This window comes from Phyllosticta citribraziliensis (assembly GCF_038025025.1).
Source record: "Phyllosticta citribraziliensis strain CPC 17464 chromosome Unknown J3D65scaffold_3, whole genome shotgun sequence".
Taxonomy (NCBI): Eukaryota; Fungi; Ascomycota; class Dothideomycetes; order Botryosphaeriales; family Phyllostictaceae; genus Phyllosticta; species Phyllosticta citribraziliensis.
This window is the reverse complement of record NW_027117340.1, coordinates 226,311-248,729: the sequence shown is the minus strand read 5'-3', so window position 1 is coordinate 248,729 and position 22,419 is coordinate 226,311. Positions and strand designations below refer to the sequence as shown.

Genomic DNA, 22,419 nt, shown 5'->3' with positions numbered 1-22,419 from the left:
GCAAATTGACTTCCACCCTTCTTCTCCGACTCACCAGGGGCATTGGGAGCCGCGCTATCCGCGTCCTCCTCTTTGACTCCAATGATGTTGCCCAAAGCAGTGCCAGCAATGTTTGTCGAGTCCTTGGCCTGCTGCTGCCTTTCTTTTTGCTGCCTCTTTTCCTTGACAACCTTGCTGCCTTTGCGACTAAAGACGGCCATGTCACTCTGCGGATCCTTGACGGCCGAAACGGGGTCGAGCTGCTTGGTGAAGATCTTTCGGCCATCCAGAAACGGGGGTCTGAGGTCGTGGACCAGCAAATGTATCCTGGTGCCGTCGTCATCGTCCTCGAAATCTCCCGCAAAGTCGCGCCGCTGCGCAATTCCGGACGTGAGCATGCGATTCGTTTCCCAAGCGTCGACGTCCTTTTGCTTCTGCCGCTGCCGTGCATTCAGCCGCTGGCTATTCTTCTTTTCCGCCAAAGCCTGGTTGCGCATCGCCTCTGCCCATGTGCTTTCGTCCCCAAATGGGTTGTGCGTCTCGTCACCGAATGCGTGCCCGTTCTCCTCGCCCCCGTACCAGTCTCGATCCAATGCCATGTCCGCGTCAGGGTCCACTCCCGGCTCAGGACCTTCGAATGCTCTCTGATGGGGACTTGAAGCTCGACTCGGGGCGCGGGGAGTCTGGTCCCTTGACGAGTCTGCGAATCTCGAGTTTTGGTGAGCTCGAGGCGGTCGTTCAGTTGGGGGGCGCGAGCGCGAGACGTCGAGCTTGCGCCTCTTGGGCGCGATTTGGTAGTCGTCCATGACAAGGAGTCTTTTCTGCGTTGAATCGGCGAGTTGAGCGGTACCGACACGTCTGCGATAGAGCTGTCGCAGCAATGGTGGTGTTGGTAAACCTCCGCGGTGAAGACGCGCACGCCAAGCTGCGGCGAGCGGTGAGGTCAGGCGGCGGGCGCGCGGCGGGCAAAACGCAAGAAACGTCTGTGCGGCGACTTTCCCCAGTCCAAAATTTCTGGGTGGACGCCGCCGCGACCGCGCACCGATCGGTAAAAGTTGAACCTCGCAACGCGTGGCGCATTCATTCCTCACACACCAATCGCCCGGTCGCCACCATGTCGATGATCACGGCGACAACGTGGGTGCCGCGCGGCTTCGCGGCGCCGTTTCCGCAGAAATACGTCTTCGACGAGGACGAGTTCGACCGCATACAGCAGCTGGCGCGCCTGCAGCTGGACGACGCAAAGGAAGATTTGGATGAGGCACAGAAGGGAGAGAAGAGCAAGGATGATGGCGACGACGAGGGGACCGGTGCCATGGTCAACAAGATCAAGGACGACATGTAATTGCCGCTCTCTCTGATGCTATCGATTACCTACTGATGTTGCGCCTCTAGCGAAATTGACGACGACCTCAAGGAATACGATCTCGAGCACTACGACGACGACGACCACGCGGTAGACAAGGATGGCGAGCCGCTGGCCATCTTCGGCAACGTCAAGTCGCTGGTGTACCACGAAAACAATGAAGAGGACCCGTACATTACCATGCCGGACAACTTGGACGAGGACGTCGAGCGGGAAGACTTGCAGATTCTAGAATCCGACAATCTGGTGTTGGCGGCTCGGATAGAGGACGAGATGGCTCACCTGGAAGTCTACGTGTACGAGGATGAAGCAGACAATCTCTACGTGCACCACGACATCATGCTGCCCGCGATTCCTCTTGCATTGGAGTGGTTGAACACGCCCGTCGGCAAGGGCCCCATTGACGACAAGTCGAGAGGCAACTTTGTCGCCGTGGGCACCATGGACCCCGACATTGAGCTGTGGGATCTCGACATTGTCGACTGCATGTACCCCAACGCGATTCTGGGCCAAGGCGCCGAGGACGCAGCCAACCCGGACAAGAAGAAAAAGAAGAAGAAGAAGAGCAAAAAGGCCAACGATGACTTCCACGTCGATGCCGTCCTTTCGCTCGCCCACAACCGCTTCCACCGCAACCTTCTCGCCTCGTCGTCAGCCGATAAGACGGTCAAGCTGTGGGATCTTAGCACGACCAAGTGCGCCAAATCGTACAGCTACCACACTGACAAGGTGTGCTCGCTAGCGTGGCATCCGACAGAAACCACCGCCCTGCTTAGCGGCAGTTATGATAGAACAGTCGTGGCGGCCGACATGCGCGCGCCGGAAGCCAAGGCGCCGAGGTGGGGTGTCGAGAGTGACGTCGAGCAGGTCAAGTGGGATCCGCACGACCCCAACTTCTTTTATGTAAGCCACTACCCACGCTGTCGTCGTTATCAACGACGTGCTAACGAATGTGCAGATTTCTACTGAGAGCGGCGTCATCCACTACCACGACGCACGTCTTGCACCGTCTAACCCCTCGCAAACCAAGCCGATCTGGACGCTGCAAGCGCACGACGAGTCAATCTCGTCGTTTGACATCAACCCTGTCATCCCCGGCTTCATTGCAACCGGGTCGACGGACAAGGAGGTGAAGCTCTGGAATGTTCAGTCGAACGGGCCATCGATGGTCGTGTCGAGGAATCTCGGCGTGGGCAAAGTCTTTTCGACGACGTTTGCACCAGACAGGGAAGTCGGCTTCAGACTAGCAGTGGCCGGCAGCAAAGGCTCAGTGCAAGTGTGGGACACGTCGACCAATGCGGCGGTCCGGCGAGCCTTCACCGACAGAGTTGCGCCCATGGCCAACGAGAGCGAAGTCAAAGAGCGATTGGTCGGAGTCGACGAGTCCAACAGCGAATCCGACAGCGAGGAGGACGAAGAAGAAGACGAGGAGGCTAGTGATGCCCCCGACGGATGGGAGAGTATGGAGGAGTGAAAGCTTATTCGACCAGTCGAGAAATTGCTGTCAGGAACAAGAAAGTGGGGTCCAACTGCCCCGCAGTGTGCAGAAGAGGGATCATCGTTGAAGAAAGCTTCTTCCAGAAGGCGACCCTTGGCCGGCCACCGCAGAGAGGCCGGGTTGCAGGGACTTGGGGTTTCTGCTAGGGTCAGATTTGCTTCTGAGCAGCATGAGGACGATGATCGGAAAAACTCGTAGAAGGTAGCAGTGCGGTTGGATAGCAAAAAAAGTGTTTCTCTCGCCACGGCTTCGACGCAGTTCTTGGTTGTGAATAATGGCGTTTCGTCGGCACTTGGCAAGTTGTTTGTGCGATATCGCAGGAGCAGGCGGTTGATGAAATGGCGGTTTCACGTCAGTTAAACTTCAGCCCTGTAACGAAGTACATGGAGTCGCAGGGCCCAAAGCGGCATAGCGCGTCCACGAACAGCGAGGTCCCGGATGGAGGTTGATTGAGCAATTTGAAGGTGCGACGGATTGAGGTGGGAGCATGGCACGCAAAAGGCAATAGCGGTATACGATGAGGCAAAAGGAGATGACGGCCAGCTCGTGGCGCGCTTGCTTGCTTTTTCGGTTACTGAGGGCGGTTTGTGATGCTGACTGACAAAGTGGGCGACGTGCTCGTGACGGCAGAGCAGAGGACGAGAGACGCGGACGGGACCCTGAGCTGGCGTTTGGGTGCGGTTGACGCTGAGGGTCCACGGGTCCGACGTGCAGCAGCAACGGCGTGGACCTGCATCCCATGCCGCGCTTGGCAACGTCAACGGCCGGGGTGGTGGGACGGCAACAGCGCAGCCAGGCCAGGTCGACGAAAAAGGCGCGCGCTTTATCGTCGTGGTGGTGTCGCGAAGACGGACAGGCATTCCGAGGCGCGACGAAGACCGACGTCGATGACAACAGTGGGTCCGTTCGCAGCTGCGGGCCGCGAGGGTTAGGCTCTGCTCCAGGCGTCCAGCGGATCTTTGCAGAAAAGGCAGGCCAGAAACACCTTGTACGGGCGTAGGTGGGCGCTGTGTCATGGGCATTCTGGAGTCGGGCGGTTCCCCTGGCGCGTGGATAGGTGCTGTAGGCGCTGGCTGGGCTGGCCGGAGGCACGTAGCGTACCAGTGCACCCTCACAACGTGGCGGCGAGGGCGGGGCCGCAACGCAGAGCAGAGCAGAGCAGAGCACGCAGTCTTCAAGTCTTGAACGAGTCTCCATGATCGCCGCCGTGACTGGCCAGGTCTGCGATCGCAGCAAGTGGAGACGAGATTTTCCAGTGTCGCTGGCTGAGACTGAGTGTTTGCTCAGCCGGCCAGGGTCGTTGTTTCAAGCGGCACCTCATCCGCGTCGATTGGCTGGACCTGGCTGGCCCTCGGTCGCCTGCAGGCTGGATCCATGTCCATGAATTAAGGCCGCGCGACCCTCGAATGCCCTGGACATTCTGCCCCCCCGACCTTCATATCTCTCCCTCCCTCCTCCTCCCCATTCCCCAGTCCAGTCGTCCCCATCGCCCGGCTGCGATCTCTGGCATCCCGTCTCACTCTTTACTGACGGTCCCTACTTGTCAAATTTCACTACTTACAGCCATCGCGCCGCCTTCGCTCCTTGCGCCCTCACCTTCCTTTCTAGCCCTCACGCACACGGCATCCACTGCCACCTACCTCTGCTGCCTTTCCGCTGCCAGTCAGCAATTCCCGTAGCGCTACAGACAATCAAGCCAGCAAGAGACAACAAACATCCGGCCTATCGTCGCCAACCTCCCTTCCGACTTGATCGTCCACGCTTACCGTCGTCCCCTCCCCCTCCCCGGGCCTTCTGACGCGGTCTCCTGACGCCTCGCCGTTGCACCACTCGTTTCTTCGATTTCTCCCGGACCAAGGCACTCGACCTACCCCGCCGTTCAGCACCCGCTGACCGCGAGCGCTCCTGCCTTCCAAAAACAGCAACTGTCTAGCACTCTGCGAGACCATCTTGTGCCAGGACCCCTCGCGTTCGCGCCCTCGCTACCAGGTGCGACTCGGAAACGACCACGCCCTGTTTGTTTCCCTCTAGCGCCGGACTTTTGAAGTGAGGCTGCCGTGCTCTGCTGCTTCACTCAACTCTTGTTTTTGTCGATTCTTGTACCCGCTACCGTCGTCATGGCCGATTTTCTCTCCAGGTCTTTGACCACGAGGCGCGCGAAGAAGGCGGACAGAGTCAACTCTCCACCAGCTCGTGCCTTTAGCGTCAGGAAGCCCACTGGATCGTCTGAGCGCGTCAAGATTTCCGGTCCGGTCAATCTGATTTCCACCACCAACATGCTCTCTTACCACGCGCCGGACATTCTCCCTCCAGGTGTCCGCCAGGCGACGATCGACACATACTCGTCCAACGCGTCCACTCGCTCGACGGACGAGTCCGATCACAGCTCGACGTCGAGCCGCTCCCGCCAAGTTTCGACCGACGCTTCGTCTCTGGAGTCAGCACCGACGTCGCCCGAGTCCCACCAAGCCCGGGGATTCTTCGATCCTCCGCCCCGTGCGGACAGGGCCAAAGCGCTGCACCGATCTGCGTCGACCACTTCGCTCTCCCGTCCCGGAATTTCCCCCAGGTCGAGCGCTGAGAGCCAGACCAAAAAGTCGCTGGAGCCCAAGAGGTCGGTGGACAACATTCGCCAGCAGCGCGACGTGGCGCACCGCACGCCGGAGACGATTCCTGAAATCACGCCTGAGCTTCCCCAGCGTGCTAGATCGCACAGCAAAGAAGCCCATGAAATCATGGCGCGCAAGAGGTCTGTCCGTAGCGGGCAGCCGCCGTCTGTCTCGCACAGCCGCAATGGCTCCAGACACGAGCAGCGTTCATCGATGGACATGTTTAAACATGGTCATTCCAGCTCCGACGTCGACCCCTCCCATCCCTTTGGTCGCGAACTCGAACAACTCAACGAGGTGGTTGAGGAGCTCGGAACCACAATGCGCGATGTCGCCCTGGACGAGGACACCCGGCACATGAGAGAAAAGGGCTTGGCCAGGTTCTGCGCCGCAGATTACCTAGCGGAGATTGCACCCCTTGCCGCGAGGACGTACAAAACCAAGGTTTCGACGGCTCCAACGCCGATGAATACGACGTGGATCTAGGTGCTTCTTTTTCACTTTGCTTCTTCCGCGAAGGGCCGACCCAGGTGGTTTGGTGGCCCGACGCCTCTGGTTCCCGATTGGAGCACGAGCCCTTCGCTGCGAGGGCTCGTGTCTCTGGAGTCAGTTAACCGAAGCGGCTGCGACAGCTGCCGGCCTTAGGGAGGATATTTGTTCTTGTCGATAATTCAACAGTTGACTTCGCTTCACTCCTTACGCAGCCTTTTTATTTATTTTGTCTCGGCGTTTTTGCAGGTTTGGGGAGGGGAGGCCTGTGCGACACGGTCAACGGAACACATACCCACCGATACACTCCTTCACGACTCTTGTACGATTTTGCTCAAAGCTGGAATATGGAATTTTGAAAGCTGGAAATGGTATTGCTTTACCGTTGATATCTCGGAGGATCTGGGGAAGAATGGGATGGAGGAGGAATTGAAAGTACTGGACAGGCGAGTAGATAGATTCGAATTCGACCGTGACGCGGTTTCAGCAAAAACAATGTGTCGACGTGATGCGGACGAGAGACGTGCAGCAACGGCGGCGCTGGTTGCATCAGTGATGGGTGGGAGGTGGTCTACGGCATACGGCAGACGTGAGGAGTTGATGAGGAGGGCTCGGGATTGCCCGATGAGCCGTGCGAGGGTCAGCCAGGGCTTTCAAGTCAGCACAGCACCTGCGCCGGCACTCAGGTCGACGGGCCTGCACCGCACACACACACCACACCGCCCGTGTTTATCTCCTTGAGCCACGCGCCCCGTCACCTCCCGTCGCGCCCACCCCGAACACCCACCTACCTGTACCTTACCTCTACTGTCGCTGCGTCTGCGCCACCCTGACGTGACAAGTCCAGTCGCCCTCAAGCTCCAGCCCTCGCACTGCGCTGGACCTCATCCTCGACGCGCTCGCTCCCGCTGCCCGTCGCCCAACACACCCCACCACCCCTCTCCAGCTTCACCTCGATCCCTCGACCCCGCGCCCAACAACATGAACATGGACATTGACGTCACCCGGCGCAACAAGAAGCCCAGGCCTTTGAGCGAGACGGAGAAGGAGAGGCTCGACGAATTCGTCGAGTCGATTCACTACTCGGCAAGGTGCGTGCGTGCGTGCGAGCGCGCTCTCAACAGGCAGCTAGCTAGCTCCCAGCTCCCAGCTCCGTCGTTGGTCAATGAATATGTGGATTGTTCAAGCAAGCTAACGCTCCTGGTGTCTGCAGATACTCGGACAGCGAGTACGAATACCGCCACGTGCAGCTGCCCAAGCAGATGCTCAAGGTCATACCGAAGGAGTACTTTGATGGCTCGAGGGGCACCCTGAAGCTGCTGTGGGAGGAGGAGTGGAGGGCACTGGGCATCACACAGGTACGTCTGTCCGACTCGCTTCGACGACACACGACGCAACGCGCGACAGAAAGCTGACTCGACTCGGTGGCAGAGCTTGGGCTGGGAGCACTACGAAGTACACGAGCCGGAGCCTCACATATTGCTGTTCAAGTACGTCGGTCCAGTCGTGTCTCTACACCCCCACCACCACCACCTCCTCCTCCTGCTCGTGATTTGATTGCCAGGGGAAAAGGATCGCTGCGCATGACGGATGACGCTGCGCACGTTTCTGCCCCCCTCCCCTTTTGGATCAACGCGACTCGCCGCGAGACTCGTCACTGACGCGCGACAAACAGGCGCCCGATCAACTACCAACCGCCGCTGCAGCATTGAGCCCCGTCCGTTTAGAGAGCGCCGCACCAACCCTCCCTCCCTCCCCCTCACTCGACTGACCCCCGACCTGACCGAACTCACCCCCTAACTTCTCCACGGCATTGACTATCGGATTGGATCTTGCGTGGACAACAACGACAACGACAAACGACGGCGACGAACGCGTGGGAGCCGCTGCTGCTCATGCTGCTGCTGTGTTCGAGGAGCCCTGGCACTGACACTGGCGTTGGCACTGGCATTGGCCTCTCCCGCCCCACACACCACCCACAATCTACCACGCAGAGCCGACATCAATGACGCCGCCGCCGCCGCCGCCGCTGCCCACGACTATCTCCTCCACCTCAGTCTCCACCTCAACCTCAGCCTCAACCCTCGGCCTCTCTCTCTCTCTCTCTCTCTCTGCTACTTCTTACTCACCTCACTCCTTTCCGGCTGTCTGTTGGTCGTCGACGCCCGACGGCCGTCGGTCGTGTCTGTCGTCCTCATCTCGTTTTTCTGGGCTAAGGAAGGGGGAGGGGGAAAGCGGGAAAGCGGGGGAAGGGAAAAAAAAGGAAAAGGGCTGGCGCGGACTGGACTGGACTGGACTGGACTGGACTAGGCTGGGGCGGGCTACGTGAGATGGGGGCTGTGTGTGTGCATGGAGTGGAATGGAAGTAATAATGGAAAAAAAATACAAACACAAACGACTAAACAACAGACAAGCAAAGGGTTTGATACAGGTACAGGTACAGCGAAGGTATACTTCTTGAGGCTCTTTGAGGCGGTTGCGGTTGTTGCGGTGCGGTGAGACTGACCGACGGACGGATGGATGGACGGAGTAGGAGGAGTGAGGAGTGGGCGACTGGGGGCGGCGGAAAACGGCGTCCCCTTGACATCATTTTTTCTTTCTCTTTCTCTTTTGTCTTCTGTCTCCTGTCCTCTTTCCCTTTCCCCTTCCCCTGTTTATCTCCCTCTACTCTTTCTCTCTTCCTTTTGTCTCCTTTTACTTTTCTTTGTGTCGACCGTCTCATATCTTCATTTCCTGCTCCTGTTCGCTCGACCTTCGTGCCTGTAGGTAGGGAGGTATTTACACATGGGTGAAGTACTGCTGTGCCTGCTCCACAGGGGGGGGGGGGGGGGTTAAGGGGCAGAGGCAGGGGGGAAGCGAGCGTGAGAGAGGGGGGGGCGTGTACGTTTTTCAAGGCAGGCAGGCAGGCAGGCATGACGCCATACTTATTCTGTAGAAAATGGTCAGGTCGAGGAGGACGCTTTTCCTCGTCGTTTACCAGGCTACTTCCGGGTCTGACGACAATGGTGATGATGATGATGATGTATTTGATAGTGGTGATGATGGAGGCTGAACGCTACGCTACATATAAAAATATACGTCTCTGGGCTTGATGAAGAGATGGTAGAACGAATGGCTGAATGGAAAGAGGGGGTATATCGACGAAACAACAACAACAAAACAACCAACTGAAACAGAATGAAAAAAGTGCCGACGACACTTGATGGTGCAGTGACCTACACCATCATCGCCGCAAACGCAATACTCCCCGCCACAGCCAGCGTCACGGCCGCCCCCATGCTCATCCGCGCACTATACCCCTTGCTACTCGCCGCCCCCGTCTCTCTGCCCGTCGGCCCGGGGATCGAGACGCTGGTATTGCTTCCTCCGCCGGCTCCGCCTCCGCCAGGAACAGCGCCCTCGCTCCCCGGCCCCGTCGCCGTCGTGCGGCTAGGCTCACACCCCGTGCCGACCCTCTCATCCAAGACGGCCGCATCCCCGCCATCATCCCCTCCCAACTGCGCGGCCACGCCACGCACGCCGCGCAAGCTGCGCTCGCGGAACCAGCGCGCCGCCGTCGGCGCGTTGGTCGCGCAGAACCGCACCGTGTAGTTCCACAGCGAGTTGCCGGAGCCGTCGCAGTCGGGCGCCACGACCAGCGCGTGCGCGGCTGCGTACACGCCTATCACGGCCTCGTCCGGGAACGGGCGGTACGGGTCCGGGCGCGCGGACGTGTCGGCGTTGGAGAGAAGGGCGGCGGCCGCGCCGGCGCCGCCGGCTGCTGCTATTGCGGCGCCCCCTATGCCGCCGCCGCTACCTGCTGCGGCGTTGCCGCTGGCGTCGACGCCGGTGAGGGAGGAGGGCGGCGAGGTGGGCGAGACGAGTGCAGACACATTTAGCGCCATTGGCGCCACGCTGTAGACGACGACGAGCGGCGTCTGGCCGGCTCCCGCATCGCCGTGGCGCGGCGCTTGCCACTCTGTCAGTGTGTCAATGAAGTAATTCCCCTCTGCATCGCCGCCGTCGCCTGAATAGCGGCGAGCGGTGCCGGGCGCCGAGTCGCTGCCATTCAGCGCGACGGAGGCGGCGTCGGCGGCGTTGAGCTCGCCGGCTGTGGCGGGGACGCTGCCGCCGAAGGAGGGGAGGAGCGGGAGCACGGCGGAGAGCGGGTGTGGGAGGCGGTAGAGGAGCGTCATGTTGCCTGGTGATAAGTTCGGCGCGCAGCCGCCGTCGGGGAACGTGGGGATTGTTGCTGGAGGAGGCGAGATGGGTGGATATGGCGTCCCGAGGGACGAGCAGTACGAGGCGTTTGCTGGGGAGGCGAAGAGGGGGGATTGTCCCCCGTTGTCGTTTGTGTTTGCTGCCATGGTGTTGTGGTGTTTTGTCCTTTGGGCCTTGATTCCTTTTTCCCTTGCCTCTTTCTGCTGGTATGAAGGTGGTGTCTTTCTTTTATTTTTCCCTGGTGTCGGTGTTGGTAGGTTGTTTGTTGTGGACTTTTTGAGTTCAAGGTCGCCAGTGGCAGGGATATTTTTAGAATCGCAATGTTGATTGACTGTTTGCCATCAAGTACGGTCGTCGACGATTATGACTCTTCTGAACGTCTGGATGGAGAGCAGAGGCGGGGTCTGAGAGGGTTATGACGAAGTAGTCGAGACCGTGTGCGTCCAATTCGCCATCCAAGGTATGTGTCCCAGGCCGTGGCCGTCCAGTTGTAGAGTGAGCCTCGAGAGATGCGCAATGACGACGTGACAGCGCAGTCGGTGAGCGAGATACGCGCGGCGGTGGAGAAGGGCGACGAGGAGAGGTGTCGATGAAGTGGAGATCTGGGGCTGAAGAGAGAGAAAGAGAAAACCAGGTCAAGTGAGACGATACTTTTGCCCTGCGGTGCCCGGCGGCAAGCACCTAGGGCGCCAGGCATGGCTCCTCGGTGCCAGCCCAGGCGAGCAGAAAGAAGCTCACATGAATTGATGAAAGTCTTCCGGGCCGCCTCTCTCCGCACAAACTTCTGTGAGGCGTGCTGGGGTCGCTGCGGGGATCAGCCCTGCCGTGTCGATCCCGCGGCCGATGTGACAATCTCTTTCTCTTTCTCTCTCTCTCTCTCTCTGCTCCTCCTCAGCACCACCATCTCCCCGACTGGTCAGGTCTGCCATCGTCCACGGTCTCTCCGGCTCATAGCCGCTGTCATGGCCGTCAACCAGCTTCCAGCCATACTGCGGAGGCGACGCAGACGACAAGAAGTGCAATACGAAAAATAAGCGTCAACGCGCCAACCTACCAGCAAAGACTCACGCCAAGTCCAGAGGCGCGGGCAGCTTTTCGGCAAGCCACTCGGGCAGCTCAATCAAACCGCAAAACTCTGACAATATTGTACCTCTGCCACAGGCGCACGGAGAGGATGCGGAGAAACATGAACATGAACGGAAAAGAGATGGAAACAAAGGGACAGACCGAGCGAAACACGGCAGACGGCCCGACGTCCTGCGCGCCTGAACCAGTCCCGAACCTCGTGCATCCATGAAGGAGTGCATGTATCCCTTCACTTCCACCTCCACCTCCACCTCCGCTACCGCTACTGCTGCTGCTGCTGAGCTTGACCGCAGCTACCTCATGTATCTACTCGGCGCACGGCTTGACCTCGTCCCGTGGCGACGCGGCCGTGTCCGAGGCCGCCTGTTTGCTTGTTTACTGTATGTACAGCTGCCGTCGACTCGTCATCCTGCGCTTCAGCGAAACAAACCGCCACTGAGAAACGACGCGCGCGCTCGCTGGCTGCATCGCGAGCGGGTCAAGCAAGGCGGTCTCGTTGTCGGCCGTTTGTCATTCACCATGGGACGTTACCACTTCCTGCTGACAAGTCAGTTCGTCATGTCCGGCTCGTTCCCGCCTGCACCTATCGCGACGTCATCGACCAAGGCACTACCAAATCCCTTGGACATGTGCGCGGAAGCATCTTGGCACCTCCACGTGCTGCGCCAGGTTGCTGCGGGCCCGTCGTTTGCCATCATCTGCCGTTTGCCTTTCTGCTTCTTCCCGGATGCCTTGAGGTAATTATGCTTTATTGACCGCCTCGTCTGCTCTGGTTGGCCGTCCTGCCGCACCGCCGTTTACGCCTTCCGCGTGCATCCTGTTTGTCCAGGTGCTTTTGACGCTTGGCGCGCCCCTCGGGTCGGGTTGCGAATGGACGAGCAGCCGTCGAGCCTGAGGCGAGCTACCTAGCTGACAGTGATGACATTCTGCGTGATAAGTGATGATTTTTCTCGTTTTTTCATCTTCTGAGCCTTTGTGCAGAATGCTCTTTTATGAAGCTCGTCTCGGGGATGTGAAAGATAAATGCGCACTTTCATCACTTGACCACTCATCCTCAAACCTTTCTGCTCCCAGAAGAGGGTGCCGTTTGAGCCTATCGCACCTCAAATGGCTCCAAATTAGCATGGCGATACGCACACAAATTTCAAAGCCTTCAAAGAGACTTCAGGCCAAAATGACGCTCAGGAGGCATAACGAATGGACCGTATTTGCCTTACATCATTGGACAGATGATGTCCTTCAGCAATGCTGACAATGTTTGCTCATGTCTGTCAAAGCACTCGTCCTCTTCGTCTGTTCCACATCTCCGGGCAGGAAACAAAATTCATCAACTTCTGTCAATCATAAGAGTCCAGCTCTGGCTCTGAGATCAACTATTAAGTTCACTTTTTGCTTGCCGTGCCCCAGAGCATGGAGTGGTATAGTTGGGGTCAAGTGGACGACCACGTCGTCCTCATTTGCGGATCAGAAGAACAACGAAAGCAAAACCACACCTCAAACAACGACACCGTCGCCTGTCACCCTCCCGTCTCGTACAACAAAATCGTCTTTCCATTTCCTCCCCTTGATTCCTGACGCCATCATGTCCCCTCACCTTCTCCGTCCTTTAAACCTCCCCTGCACTCCACCTCGCCTTCTCTTCCTCCGCCGCCCGCCGCCGCGCCGACCAACGTACTCAGCAGCGGCGCGGCGAGCCTACAGGACCACAACGCCCAAGATCCGTCAGGCAGCGGCTTGTGGCGCAGCGAGCGTGACTGAACGTAAGAGAAATGCAAGAGACGGTGAGTCTGTGTCTGACGCGGCGGTCGGGCGCGCCGAGTACCTACGCTCTCGGCACGCACTGGGCAGCGTTGACGGGACAGCGACGATGGCTCTCGGCTCTTGGCTCTCGTAGTCGTTGTATGGCTTCTGATGGTCGCGCCGCTGGTTGGCGCTGTTTGTCTGTTTGGGCTAGGGCAGGCGCTCAGCTTAGCAAACACAGTTTATTGTTGAGAAATGTGTACATCCACGTCAGGTACATGTGGCTGCGAAAAGTATGTATGTGGCTGTGTATCGACTTGAGGCTCGGCCCGCTCCCCGCCCTTTCTTTCCCCACGACTCCCCGTGGTCGTGGTGCGATGAACGCCGCGTGGGAATCAGAGGCGGACAACGTCCTGGACAGGCAGCCTCCTTACCCACACACACCGCGAAGCAGGCAATCCGGCAGATGGACAGCCGGACGCTGGGCTGGGCTGACTGAGGTGCCTGGCTGACACTGTCAGAGGACCTGCAGTAGCAGCGAACCCACATGGCCACCGGCCGCCGTTGGACAGGGTGGAGCGAGGTCAGGGTAGGGTGAGGTAGTGTCGGAGCCTGCCACTTTGGTCATGATGCGCCGGGCCCTGGTGGTCAGTAGGTACCTGTCTACTAGACTGTCCAGACCGTATAGACCGTGGACCGTGAGTGATTGCGCCGTACGCCCACGTCTTTACTCGCCTTCGCCGTCGATATGTCGTCTATATGTCGTGCGGTGGGGTACTACCACATCACACCACCCACACTTTCAGCGTCTCTGTATCTGTATCCGCAGCAGCGGCGGCGGCGGCGGCGGCGGCGGCGGCGGGGGGTACACACGGCCTGCCTGCCTTTGAGTGCGTCCGCATGCCTTCAACCTCGTCAGACTATTCATTCATCCATACAGCACCGCACAGCCAAGAAAAGCCGAATTGAGAACAAATGGCATCCTCGTTCCCCTGCGCCCCTGATTGGGCGCGCCAACGACCGTCACGCAATTCCGCACTGCCGAGCCCAGTCGAGTCGACATAGTCCGTCAAGAGGCTGAACAGCGTGAATGACTGGCCCACGTGGTGCCAAAGCCGTAGCGTTGCTTAGCTGCCTGCGCGCGGGCTTAGGCTTGGTTCGTTCCAGGCGTGACTGACTGGGGCTCGGCAGTTGTTGGTTTGGCAGGGTGGTAGGGTCAGAGGCCGGCCGGGTTTTGCTGGAAGAGGAAATGTGCTAGAAGGCGTTATCGGACGAATGTGACGGCGTCACGTTTGCGAAACTGGACGTGTGATGGTGACGGCTGCAGCGACGAGTAGAGTAGAGGAGTGCGGGCCGGTGAGGCGGTTGTCGTCGTTTTGTGGTAAAATAAAATTGACATGTCCATACTGTGATGATGATGATGATGTTGCTACTTGATACAAGAGTAGAAAAGAAAAGAAGAAAAAGAAAGGAAAAAGGCAGACAAGTGTGCCAATCATTCGCAAAGAATGCATCAGTCGCCCACCAACAACAACCCCCGTGCTAGGGCAAGTTCGGTCGGTCTAGGCTCAAACGAGGAAATACATACAGATAGATACGCCATGAAACGAAAACCGCCACCCACGAACCCCACTCACTCATCCACATCTGCTTGCTTGGTCTAATCTCTATCGCCTGCTCCTCCCCTCTGACCGCATCCAATGCCTACGGCTAGCCCAGCAATGTGCCATTCGCACACGCCACGCCCATGGCGGCCAGCATGGACCCGACGGCGTTGCACACGTCGTCGCCCAACTGATCGCCGAGCGTGCGCGTCGCCAGGCCGACCTGATTCAGGTCCTGGTTGACCATGTTGCTGATGACTTTGCCGACGTCGAGGTCGTAGCGGATGGGCGTCGCCTGCAGCGCCTTGGTGAAGTACGACAGCGTCTCGTTCTGCGCGCCCCGCACGTCCCGCCCGATCACGTCGACTGGCAGGATCATGTCGGTGTAGTTGAGCGTCGCCAGCGACAGGATCTTGCCCAGGTCCACCCACCCGCGCAGCGCGAACGTGTTGGCTGGGCCGCCGGTCGCCGCGAGAGAGTAGTTGCTTGTCGCTTTGGCCACGTCGTGGACTTCGGGCTCCAGAGCGACGTTGGGGATGAGCGAGGTGCCGATCTTTTCGCCGTTGACGGAGAGGTCCATAGTCACGTTGCCGAGCGTGAGGGAGAGGATAGTGGGGTTCCGCATCGTGACAATTCCAAGGAGATTGGCGCCGTCGGATTCGTTGGTTGGAAGCGTAATGTTGCTAATGGCAAAGCCGGCCAACTTGTTAAGCCCTTGAATGGTGTCAGCAAGGAAGGACAGTATGCAGCCGGTAGTATTCGACTCACCCTTCTGTGATACCACTTGTCTAAAGTTGAGAGTGTAAATTGGCAGGCCGCCCAGTTTGAGTCCAGGCCGTCCTTTGATGACCATTTGAAACTCTTCACTGCCCAACACCTTTTTACTGTAGTCGACGAATTGTTCCATATCGGCGATGCTGACGTCCTGCTCGAGGTACATGATGTTGACACCAGTGTTGACCTTCATTTCAGGAATGGTGACGTAGGCAAACGGCTTCGAGTCCGACTTCGAGTCATTGTTCTGCAGGTGTAGCGACGCATTGAAAGACTTGAGGATAGGCTTGTAAGGAGAAGGGGAGTTGACGGTTGAGTTGAGTGCAATGTGAAATGTATCCGGTGTCGGGTTCGTCAACTTTTCTGAAGTGACGTTTGTTTTTGCCTTGTTGAGCTCCGCTTGCGCTATTTTCGGGACTCCCAAGTAGATGCTGTAGAGAAAATTAGCATTAATCTGGACAACGGTGGCGGGTACTTACGTAGGTAAAAGTATAATGAGAAATATCAAAATGCCAACAAGTAGATGAAGCCACCAAAACCTAGCACAATGACGTTTGGCTTTGGTCTTGAAAGTCGGCTCCTCCTCGTCAATTGACGGTTCGGGGCTTGTAAGTTCTTCGCGCTCCAAGGGAACGGGCTCCTCGTGTAATCCTTCGGGAAGTTTGTGTTCCTCCAAGGGCGAGGGCATGGGCAAGGGCGGCGGTTGGTCAGCGTACGTATCTTGGCGAGTGTACGTGTGTTTTTGGTCAGCCACCGGGTATTTTTGGTCGACCATCGAGTATTTTTGATCCGTCATGGGGTACTTTAGGTCAGCCATGGCCGTGCGGTGCTCCTTGAGCGCGTACGCGCTCGGAGAGGGTTGACTGGGTATTATAGTAACGGTTTGGACAACCGAGGCGCTGTGCCAGTTTTGGCTGTGGCAAGCTTTCGGCAAGGGTTGCCGGAGGATTCTGTCAAGTCCAAGAAAAGGGTCTTGTGAAGGGCGGGCTCATGGGGCCTCGGGGGAAGCGAATTATTCCAATAGATGGGACGGAGAACGTGGTCCCAGACACGAATTGAGAGAAACCAACTTAATTAGGAAATGAAGCAATGCCGCAAGGCGTCATGTTCGTGCAGCAGACAGGGGTCCTGAGCGTGTTCTGGGAGGTAATGTGCGAGACTTGAACCAACGAGTCTCGTCTGGGCAAGCCAGGAAGTAGAAATAGCCGGATGGCAAAAGGTGAGGTCAAGGGCCTGAAAGGACGTCTTGGGGTCGAGTGGATGGCAATAAATGGTGAGACGGGAGCACGTGAAGCAAGCCGCTGCGCAGACGAATTGCGTCCAACGGCAGCGAAAAGCAGAGGCAAGGCGATGATGCAAGCGAAATCCTCCTCAACTCTGTGGTGCAAATAGTTTATTTTCAGACAGGGACGGATTAGCTGCTGGTGATTAGTGCGTGCAAGAAACATGGGGCCAGTGGTGGCTGGCGGCTAGGACCTTAGCCCGGCGTTGATATGCCATAAGTGAGCCCGTTGCAACCTTGATCATCCACAAGATGCCATGCCGGATGTTGACAAGCTTGAGACAGGTGTTTTCTGCCCCCGCATTGCAAGGGACGACTGCGGGATGATGAGGCTCGCGCCCGGACGCGAGGCTCAAGCCGGAAGGTGGCTGCTGCAAAAAGGAACCAAGTTACGCCTCAACGTTTGCTCTTCCCGTGTCGTGCTCAAGTCCGAAGCCACGGCGTGCGCACGCCTTTACGCGGAACTGGATGGGTTTCGAGACTTAAAGAAAAGAGAAAATCATTACAACTGGATCGAATCACCTGTGTCTGAAACAGCCATTCAGAGTCCGTGGCAGGGCGGCGGCCAGTGTCAATGACCCGAGGCATTGACGAACGCTCCAAGAGATGAGGACCGGTTTGCGTCAAATTGGAGGCAAGACCGGTGGCACGGCAGACTGCAATGATGCAGTAGAATCGTCCGAGATCTGTTGCGGAGGCTGGATCGAGGATCGATGGCGGACATGTTATGCGCTGCTCGGCTGGGGCTGCGTTGTTTCGAAGAGTGCATTTGCAGAGGCAGACATGGAGTGATGGAAGAGAAGCAGATGTAATGCAGACGGGACGAAGGGATGAAATGAAGTCGTGGCTGGGCGGGAGCTGCCCGCTTAGTCACCACCTAGACCCAACTCTCCGATCCTCCTCCGCCGCTGGCGCATCCCACCGAAACACCTTCCTCTCCTACTAAATCATCACGCGCGCGCCCAGCCTCTTGTCGCCACGAAACAATGTCGCGCTCACCCAAGGAGGCCTCTCCACAGGACGATGAGGATGACTACATGAACATGGTCATCCAAGAGCCTGACCGCAAAGAGTCGCAGCTCCAGCGCATCCAGCGCGAGAAGCGTGACGTAAGTTCTGCCGCGTCTCTCTGCAGTCTTGCTTGCTGAGCCTAACAACGAAGCGCATCGAACGTAGTCAACGTGCCAAAAAGACAAAAGAACAACGTGAAGACGAGACCGAAGAGGCCATGCGGAAGCCGCTCGACAGCTCCAACAAGGGATTTCAGATGCTGGCCAAGATGGGCTTCGACCCTTCCACCAAGCTCAATGCGGAACCAATTGTCGTAGAGAGACGAGGCCGCGAGGGTATTGGTGTCGAAACCGACAAGAAGCGCAAGGCGCGGGAGGCTTTCGACGAGCATGCCAAGAAGGCCAAGGTCGAAAAAGAGACGGTCGAGGAATACACCGCCCGGGTCATGCAAGAGCGGAAAGACAAGCGGGCGGAGGGCCAATTCGTGGGAGCGCAGCGGGTGGCTGAGAAACTTGACACTGACGCCGAGGACCAGGCCGCCGCCGAAGCAGAGGACCAAGACGACGGCGCCACCAAGAAGCCAGCATTCGCGATCGAGGGCACTAGCAAGCCTCTCAAAAGCATTCCGGTCTTGTGGCGTGGTCTTGTGCGTGGCCGTCTGGAGCACGATAGCGAGGCGCGCATGCGCAAGGAACTCTTGTCGACTGATGCCTCTCGGCTACCAACCTTTGACGATTCTGAATTGGACTTGGATGATAAGCGTGCCCTCGAGCGCAAGGACAAGACCGAGATTGTCGTACACGAAGATCTAGCCGAAGAAGACGACGAGCTCGAAGAATTCATGGCCTTGGGCCCTCAGGAGAGGTTGGAAAAGGCGGTAATGTACCTGCGTGAGAAACACAGGTACTGCTTCTGGTGCAAGTTTCAGTATCCAGACGACGAGATGGATGGCTGCCCGGGTGTCACCGAGGAGGACCACGACTGAGTTGTGCCATTCAGGCTTTGGGAGAGATCATCATGAACTTGACATAATCCCTGCCACTGCGGTGACATGATTGCAAATAGGGGCATGCATTGGACACTCTTACCATGAGCACACTTCAATGCCCAAGGCATAGGGCGCCGTTGTTGCTTTCTTCAAGACAGCAAACCAAGGCTCAGGACCTCAAGGTAGCTGTTGTCGAAGCAGCGGCATCATGACATTAGAAAGTCAAATGCCAATTGGATAAATCTGAGATCAAGAAAGAAAATGATGCATCTTTAAAAGTAGTCTTCCAGCAAGCATACAAAGAATCGGACACTAGGTAGCAAGCATCCCTGTCTGGCACGTGCATTCGTGCAGTCGTGTTTTCCCACGCGCTTGACAACCTCATCTCATCACCCACACCCCAACCCCACAGAAAATGGAGCACGAGAAGTGCCATGTATTCAAGCCAACCGAGGAACGGGCTTCAAAGCGCCAACGCGTCGCCGTGACCAAGGAGAGCCCGACCTGGGCCCTCCGCAAACGCACCTGTCGCGAACTATGGGAAGTCCAAGAAGGGCGGATAAACGTGCGCAACCCCCTCCAACACGCCGCTCTTTCTTCTCACAAGCTGCATAGGACATCATATCTGACGTGCACCGCTCGACGCTGGACGAGATAACGAGCTTCATCAAGGACAACGCCGCCAGTCCCGTTGACGACGCCGGCAGCAGCGCGCGCATCCCGGCCGGCCTCGTCGTCGCGGGGCCGGCCATTGCGTCGCACGCGCAGTTCTTCGACAGCCTGGCCGAGCGCGTGGCCGGCGAGGCCGACAGCGTCTTTGTCGCGCTCAAGGCGGCCGAGTGCCCGAATCTCAAGACGCTGCTGAAGACCGTCATCCGCAAGGCAACGGCGGCGGCCGCCGAGGACGAGGATGGCGACGAACACGTGGCGACGACGACGCGCCGCAGAGGCCCCAAGTTGCTCAATTATGACTTGCAGCTGCTGTGTGAGTGGTGCGAGGAGCAGAAGCCGAGGCACGTCGTCGTCACCTTTCAGGACAGCGAGGCGTTTGACGGGCCGCTGCTCGCCGACGTGATCCAATTGATGAGGTACGTCGTCATCGTCCTCTCTGTTTGCCAGCGGCAGCACTGATTTACCGCAGTTCGTGGCTCGACCGCATCCCGTTCGTGCTGCTCTTCGGCATCGGCACGTCCGCCGAGGGCTTCCAGGAGAAGCTCCCCAGCACCGCGATCCGCTGCCTGCGCGGCCAAAAGTTCGACGTCACGCAGGCCAACGAGGTCCTCGAGCAGGTCTTTCGCACGACGCTGTATGGCGACCAGCCGCTTTGGCTGGGGCCGGAGCTGGCCAGCCGCGTCTTGGAGAGGCACAAGGATCACATCCAGAGCGTCGAGACGTTTGCAGATGCCTTGAAGGTTCGGTTGCTGATCGCGGGTCTGAGAGTCGTGCGCTGATTTGCACAGTATGCCTACATGTCGCACTTTTTTGCGAACCCCCTCAGCATATTCCTTCGCAAAGGCCTCCAGTTTGAGGACGTGACCAAGGAGGACCTTGAGGCTCTCCGCAATCTAGGTTCTTTCCGGCAGTAAGGTTGCCTCACTATTATTTGGACTCTCTAACATCCCATGCAGATTGGTCGAAGCCTTCCTGTACGAGCGCCGCGCCGACGTCGTGCGCGATCTCCTCGAGTCCGATTCGTTCCTCTTCCAAAAAGCCCTAGATTATACCACTGCCGCGAGAGTCTACATGAGCGACATTGTCAACACGCTCAACCTCCTCTACAACCTACGCGCCTGCATCCCGCGGCTCCCACGCATCCCACTATCAAGCCTCTACGTGCGCGCGGCCTCCGGGTCACTCCTCAACTCGCCACTGCTCCGCGAGTTTCTGCTGTCGGTCAGAAAGGCTCCGTCGGACGTGCTGGCGCGGCTGCTGGCGTGCCTGCTCAAGGACGACGCCCAAAACGCCATCATCTTGCGCCTGATGCAGACGCTGGACAAGCTCCTCTCCGCGCAACCCGACGGACCGCCGCTGCGCTCGGCCCACGACCACAGCGCTACGACGACGCTGCGCACCACCGTCGTCGCGCAAAAGGTGTCGTTGGCCAAGTCGGCTTCGTCGCTGTCGGACAGAGATGCCGAGTATAGCCGTATCGTTGATGAATTGCATGGCCGCCTCGACGACCATTTTCGCCACATGCTACTCAAACCGCAGGATTTCTTCTTGCACGAGATCGTCGTGTACGATCTCAAGAGCCCGCATCGCGACGTCTTCATGCCGCGTCCGCGCTTCGTCGTCGAGCGGGCGTTGTCCCGGCCGTGGGACTACCTGGCGTGTGTCTGCTGCGAGGGAAGCAAGGAGGTAAGTGTTCCAGCACCTTCATTCATGAGTCGAGCTGATGGGCGTTTTTCAGGGCGCACTGTCGCCGACGCAGCCTCCGGTTGCAATCCTCTATCAGCTGTACCTGGAATCAGGGAACCTGATCAACGTGCACGACCTGTGGCTTGCGTTTAATGCCATCATTGGGCAAGAGAGTGACGACGACGCTGAGACAATCATGTGAGTATTTGCTCAAGACAAAGGCTATGTCGTAGAAGCTGACGGCGCGGCAGGGCCGTGTTCCAGCGCTCGCTCGCCGAGTTGCGATACTTGGGGCTCATCAAGGCCAGCAGAAAGAAGACGGATCACGTCGCCAAGTTGGCCTGGAAGGGCCTCTGAACGAAGTGGAGCACTCAGTCGAGCCACACCTTGAGACCGTGGTCAAGCTTTTTTCCCGATTTGATACAATCTCGCGCCAAACTCTTGCTGGCGATTTATTCAGACTTCTTGGGCGCAACGTCGCACAGCTCGCCGCACTTCTTACAAGTCCGCGCCTCAGTGTCCGCCTTGAACGACTCGACCGCCTCCTTGATTTGGGTCCCCAAGTTTGTGCAGTGGAAGCTCTTCTCGTGCACCTGGCTGCCGCAGCCCTGGCAATACCACCTCAAGCGGTCGACGCTGCCCTCGGGCCTCTTTTGCTCGAGCACGACGCCGACGGTTTCGGCGAAGCGCACCGGGTTGTGGGGGACGTTGGGGGGCAGCAGGAACATGTCGCCCTCGTCGATGTACACGTCGCGGAACTGGGGCGCGGCGTCGGGCGTGTCGGGGTTGTGGTCGACGACCTTGAGCAGCATGCGGCCCTTGTACTGGTAGAAGTATTCGGGCGTCGTGTTGATGTGGTAGTCGGTGCGGGCGTTGGGGCCGCCGACGATCATGACGGTTGCGCTGCCGTTCCAGACACAGTAGTTGTTGACGGGCGGCTGGAGGAGGTGCGAGTTGGCTTTGAGCCTGGTCGAACCATGTCAGCGTGGTGGGGCAGCCGAGGAGGGTGAGATTTTACCATTTTGGCAGGTTGACTGGACTGGAGAGCGCCTCGGCTTGTCGTTGCGGCTCCTGGTTCTGTGCGCCGTTGCTGGAAAAGCTTGCGCTTTGCGATTGCGCGGCATTGACGGCGGCCATGATGCGGCGTGGGGTTGTTGTGGCGATTGGTGAGGATTGAAGTGTGGCAGCGCGGCGCGAGACAGACGTGACAATGCGACGGACGAGGGGCATCGCCAAATAGTCGGGGTCCGTCTCTGACTATATACTGAGGGGTCGAAAGACGACACAACCGTGCAACCTAGTAGGGCGGGCTGCGGAAGCGGGCGGCGCAAAGCTGAGAAATCAAGACTGATCCAGGTTGAGCGTATCGGGAGCAGAGTGGCCTTGGACGAGGGACCCAGCAAGCGAATGCGAAAAGCGACGATTGCGAGAGCAA

General features: G+C 58.2%; 10 protein-coding genes across 10 annotated transcripts; 6 read left to right on the top strand and 4 right to left on the bottom strand.

The window, feature by feature from the left end:
• Window positions 1-990: 990 nt before the first annotated feature.
• On the top strand, window positions 991-3,170 carry J3D65DRAFT_615640 (periodic tryptophan protein-like protein). Its single transcript, XM_066799352.1, has 3 exons — window positions 991-1,320; window positions 1,375-2,248; window positions 2,304-3,170. The coding sequence occupies exons 1-3, from the start codon at window positions 1,094-1,096 to the stop codon at window positions 2,817-2,819; spliced, it is 1,617 nt and encodes a 538-aa protein (XP_066657472.1). The 5' UTR covers window positions 991-1,093; the 3' UTR covers window positions 2,820-3,170.
• On the bottom strand, window positions 2,789-3,970 carry J3D65DRAFT_615639 (uncharacterized protein). Its single transcript, XM_066799351.1, has one exon. It carries the CDS (start codon window positions 3,863-3,865, stop codon window positions 3,200-3,202), a length of 666 nt encoding a protein of 221 aa, XP_066657471.1. The 5' UTR covers window positions 3,866-3,970; the 3' UTR covers window positions 2,789-3,199.
• A 990-nt stretch (window positions 3,971-4,960) lies between these two features.
• On the top strand, window positions 4,961-5,938 carry J3D65DRAFT_549696 (uncharacterized protein; the record flags this gene model as incomplete). The annotated part of the gene is made up of 3 exons (XM_066796964.1): window positions 4,961-5,393; window positions 5,441-5,457; window positions 5,510-5,938. The coding sequence occupies 3 exons, from the start codon at window positions 4,961-4,963 to the stop codon at window positions 5,936-5,938; spliced, it is 879 nt and encodes a 292-aa protein (XP_066657470.1).
• A 706-nt stretch (window positions 5,939-6,644) lies between these two features.
• J3D65DRAFT_238916 (putative cell cycle regulatory protein Cks/Suc1) lies at window positions 6,645-7,798 on the top strand. The gene is made up of 5 exons (XM_066794739.1): window positions 6,645-6,666; window positions 6,877-7,032; window positions 7,155-7,299; window positions 7,373-7,431; window positions 7,617-7,798. The coding sequence occupies exons 2-5, from the start codon at window positions 6,923-6,925 to the stop codon at window positions 7,651-7,653; spliced, it is 351 nt and encodes a 116-aa protein (XP_066657469.1). The 5' UTR covers window positions 6,645-6,666; window positions 6,877-6,922; the 3' UTR covers window positions 7,654-7,798.
• Window positions 7,799-9,156: 1,358 nt separating this feature from the next.
• J3D65DRAFT_665303 (uncharacterized protein) lies at window positions 9,157-10,287 on the bottom strand (the record flags this gene model as incomplete). The annotated part of the gene is made up of 1 exon (XM_066802833.1): window positions 9,157-10,287. The coding sequence occupies one exon, from the start codon at window positions 10,285-10,287 to the stop codon at window positions 9,157-9,159; it is 1,131 nt and encodes a 376-aa protein (XP_066657468.1).
• A 1,942-nt stretch (window positions 10,288-12,229) lies between these two features.
• On the top strand, window positions 12,230-13,204 carry J3D65DRAFT_238721 (uncharacterized protein). Its single transcript, XM_066794738.1, has one exon. The coding sequence runs from the start codon at window positions 12,492-12,494 to the stop codon at window positions 13,119-13,121; it is 630 nt and encodes a 209-aa protein (XP_066657467.1). The 5' UTR covers window positions 12,230-12,491; the 3' UTR covers window positions 13,122-13,204.
• A 1,473-nt stretch (window positions 13,205-14,677) lies between these two features.
• On the bottom strand, window positions 14,678-16,033 carry J3D65DRAFT_548509 (uncharacterized protein; the record flags this gene model as incomplete). Its single annotated transcript, XM_066796913.1, has 3 exons — window positions 14,678-15,285; window positions 15,340-15,776; window positions 15,825-16,033. The coding sequence occupies 3 exons, from the start codon at window positions 16,031-16,033 to the stop codon at window positions 14,678-14,680; spliced, it is 1,254 nt and encodes a 417-aa protein (XP_066657466.1).
• A 1,416-nt stretch (window positions 16,034-17,449) lies between these two features.
• On the top strand, window positions 17,450-18,815 carry J3D65DRAFT_238599 (putative G-patch domain protein). Its single transcript, XM_066794737.1, has 2 exons — window positions 17,450-17,736; window positions 17,790-18,815. Exons 1-2 carry the CDS (start codon window positions 17,614-17,616, stop codon window positions 18,621-18,623), a joined length of 957 nt encoding a protein of 318 aa, XP_066657465.1. The 5' UTR covers window positions 17,450-17,613; the 3' UTR covers window positions 18,624-18,815.
• Window positions 18,816-19,024: 209 nt separating this feature from the next.
• Window positions 19,025-21,623, top strand: J3D65DRAFT_615618 (origin recognition complex subunit). Its single transcript, XM_066799350.1, has 7 exons — window positions 19,025-19,191; window positions 19,242-19,714; window positions 19,768-20,038; window positions 20,087-20,208; window positions 20,255-20,984; window positions 21,037-21,182; window positions 21,236-21,623. Exons 1-7 carry the CDS (start codon window positions 19,042-19,044, stop codon window positions 21,339-21,341), a joined length of 1,998 nt encoding a protein of 665 aa, XP_066657464.1. The 5' UTR covers window positions 19,025-19,041; the 3' UTR covers window positions 21,342-21,623.
• Window positions 21,437-22,121, bottom strand: J3D65DRAFT_644504 (3-hydroxyanthranilic acid dioxygenase; the record flags this gene model as incomplete). The annotated part of the gene is made up of 2 exons (XM_066802155.1): window positions 21,437-21,922; window positions 22,113-22,121. 2 exons carry the CDS (start codon window positions 22,119-22,121, stop codon window positions 21,437-21,439), a joined length of 495 nt encoding a protein of 164 aa, XP_066657463.1.
• Window positions 22,122-22,419: the final 298 nt, after the last annotated feature.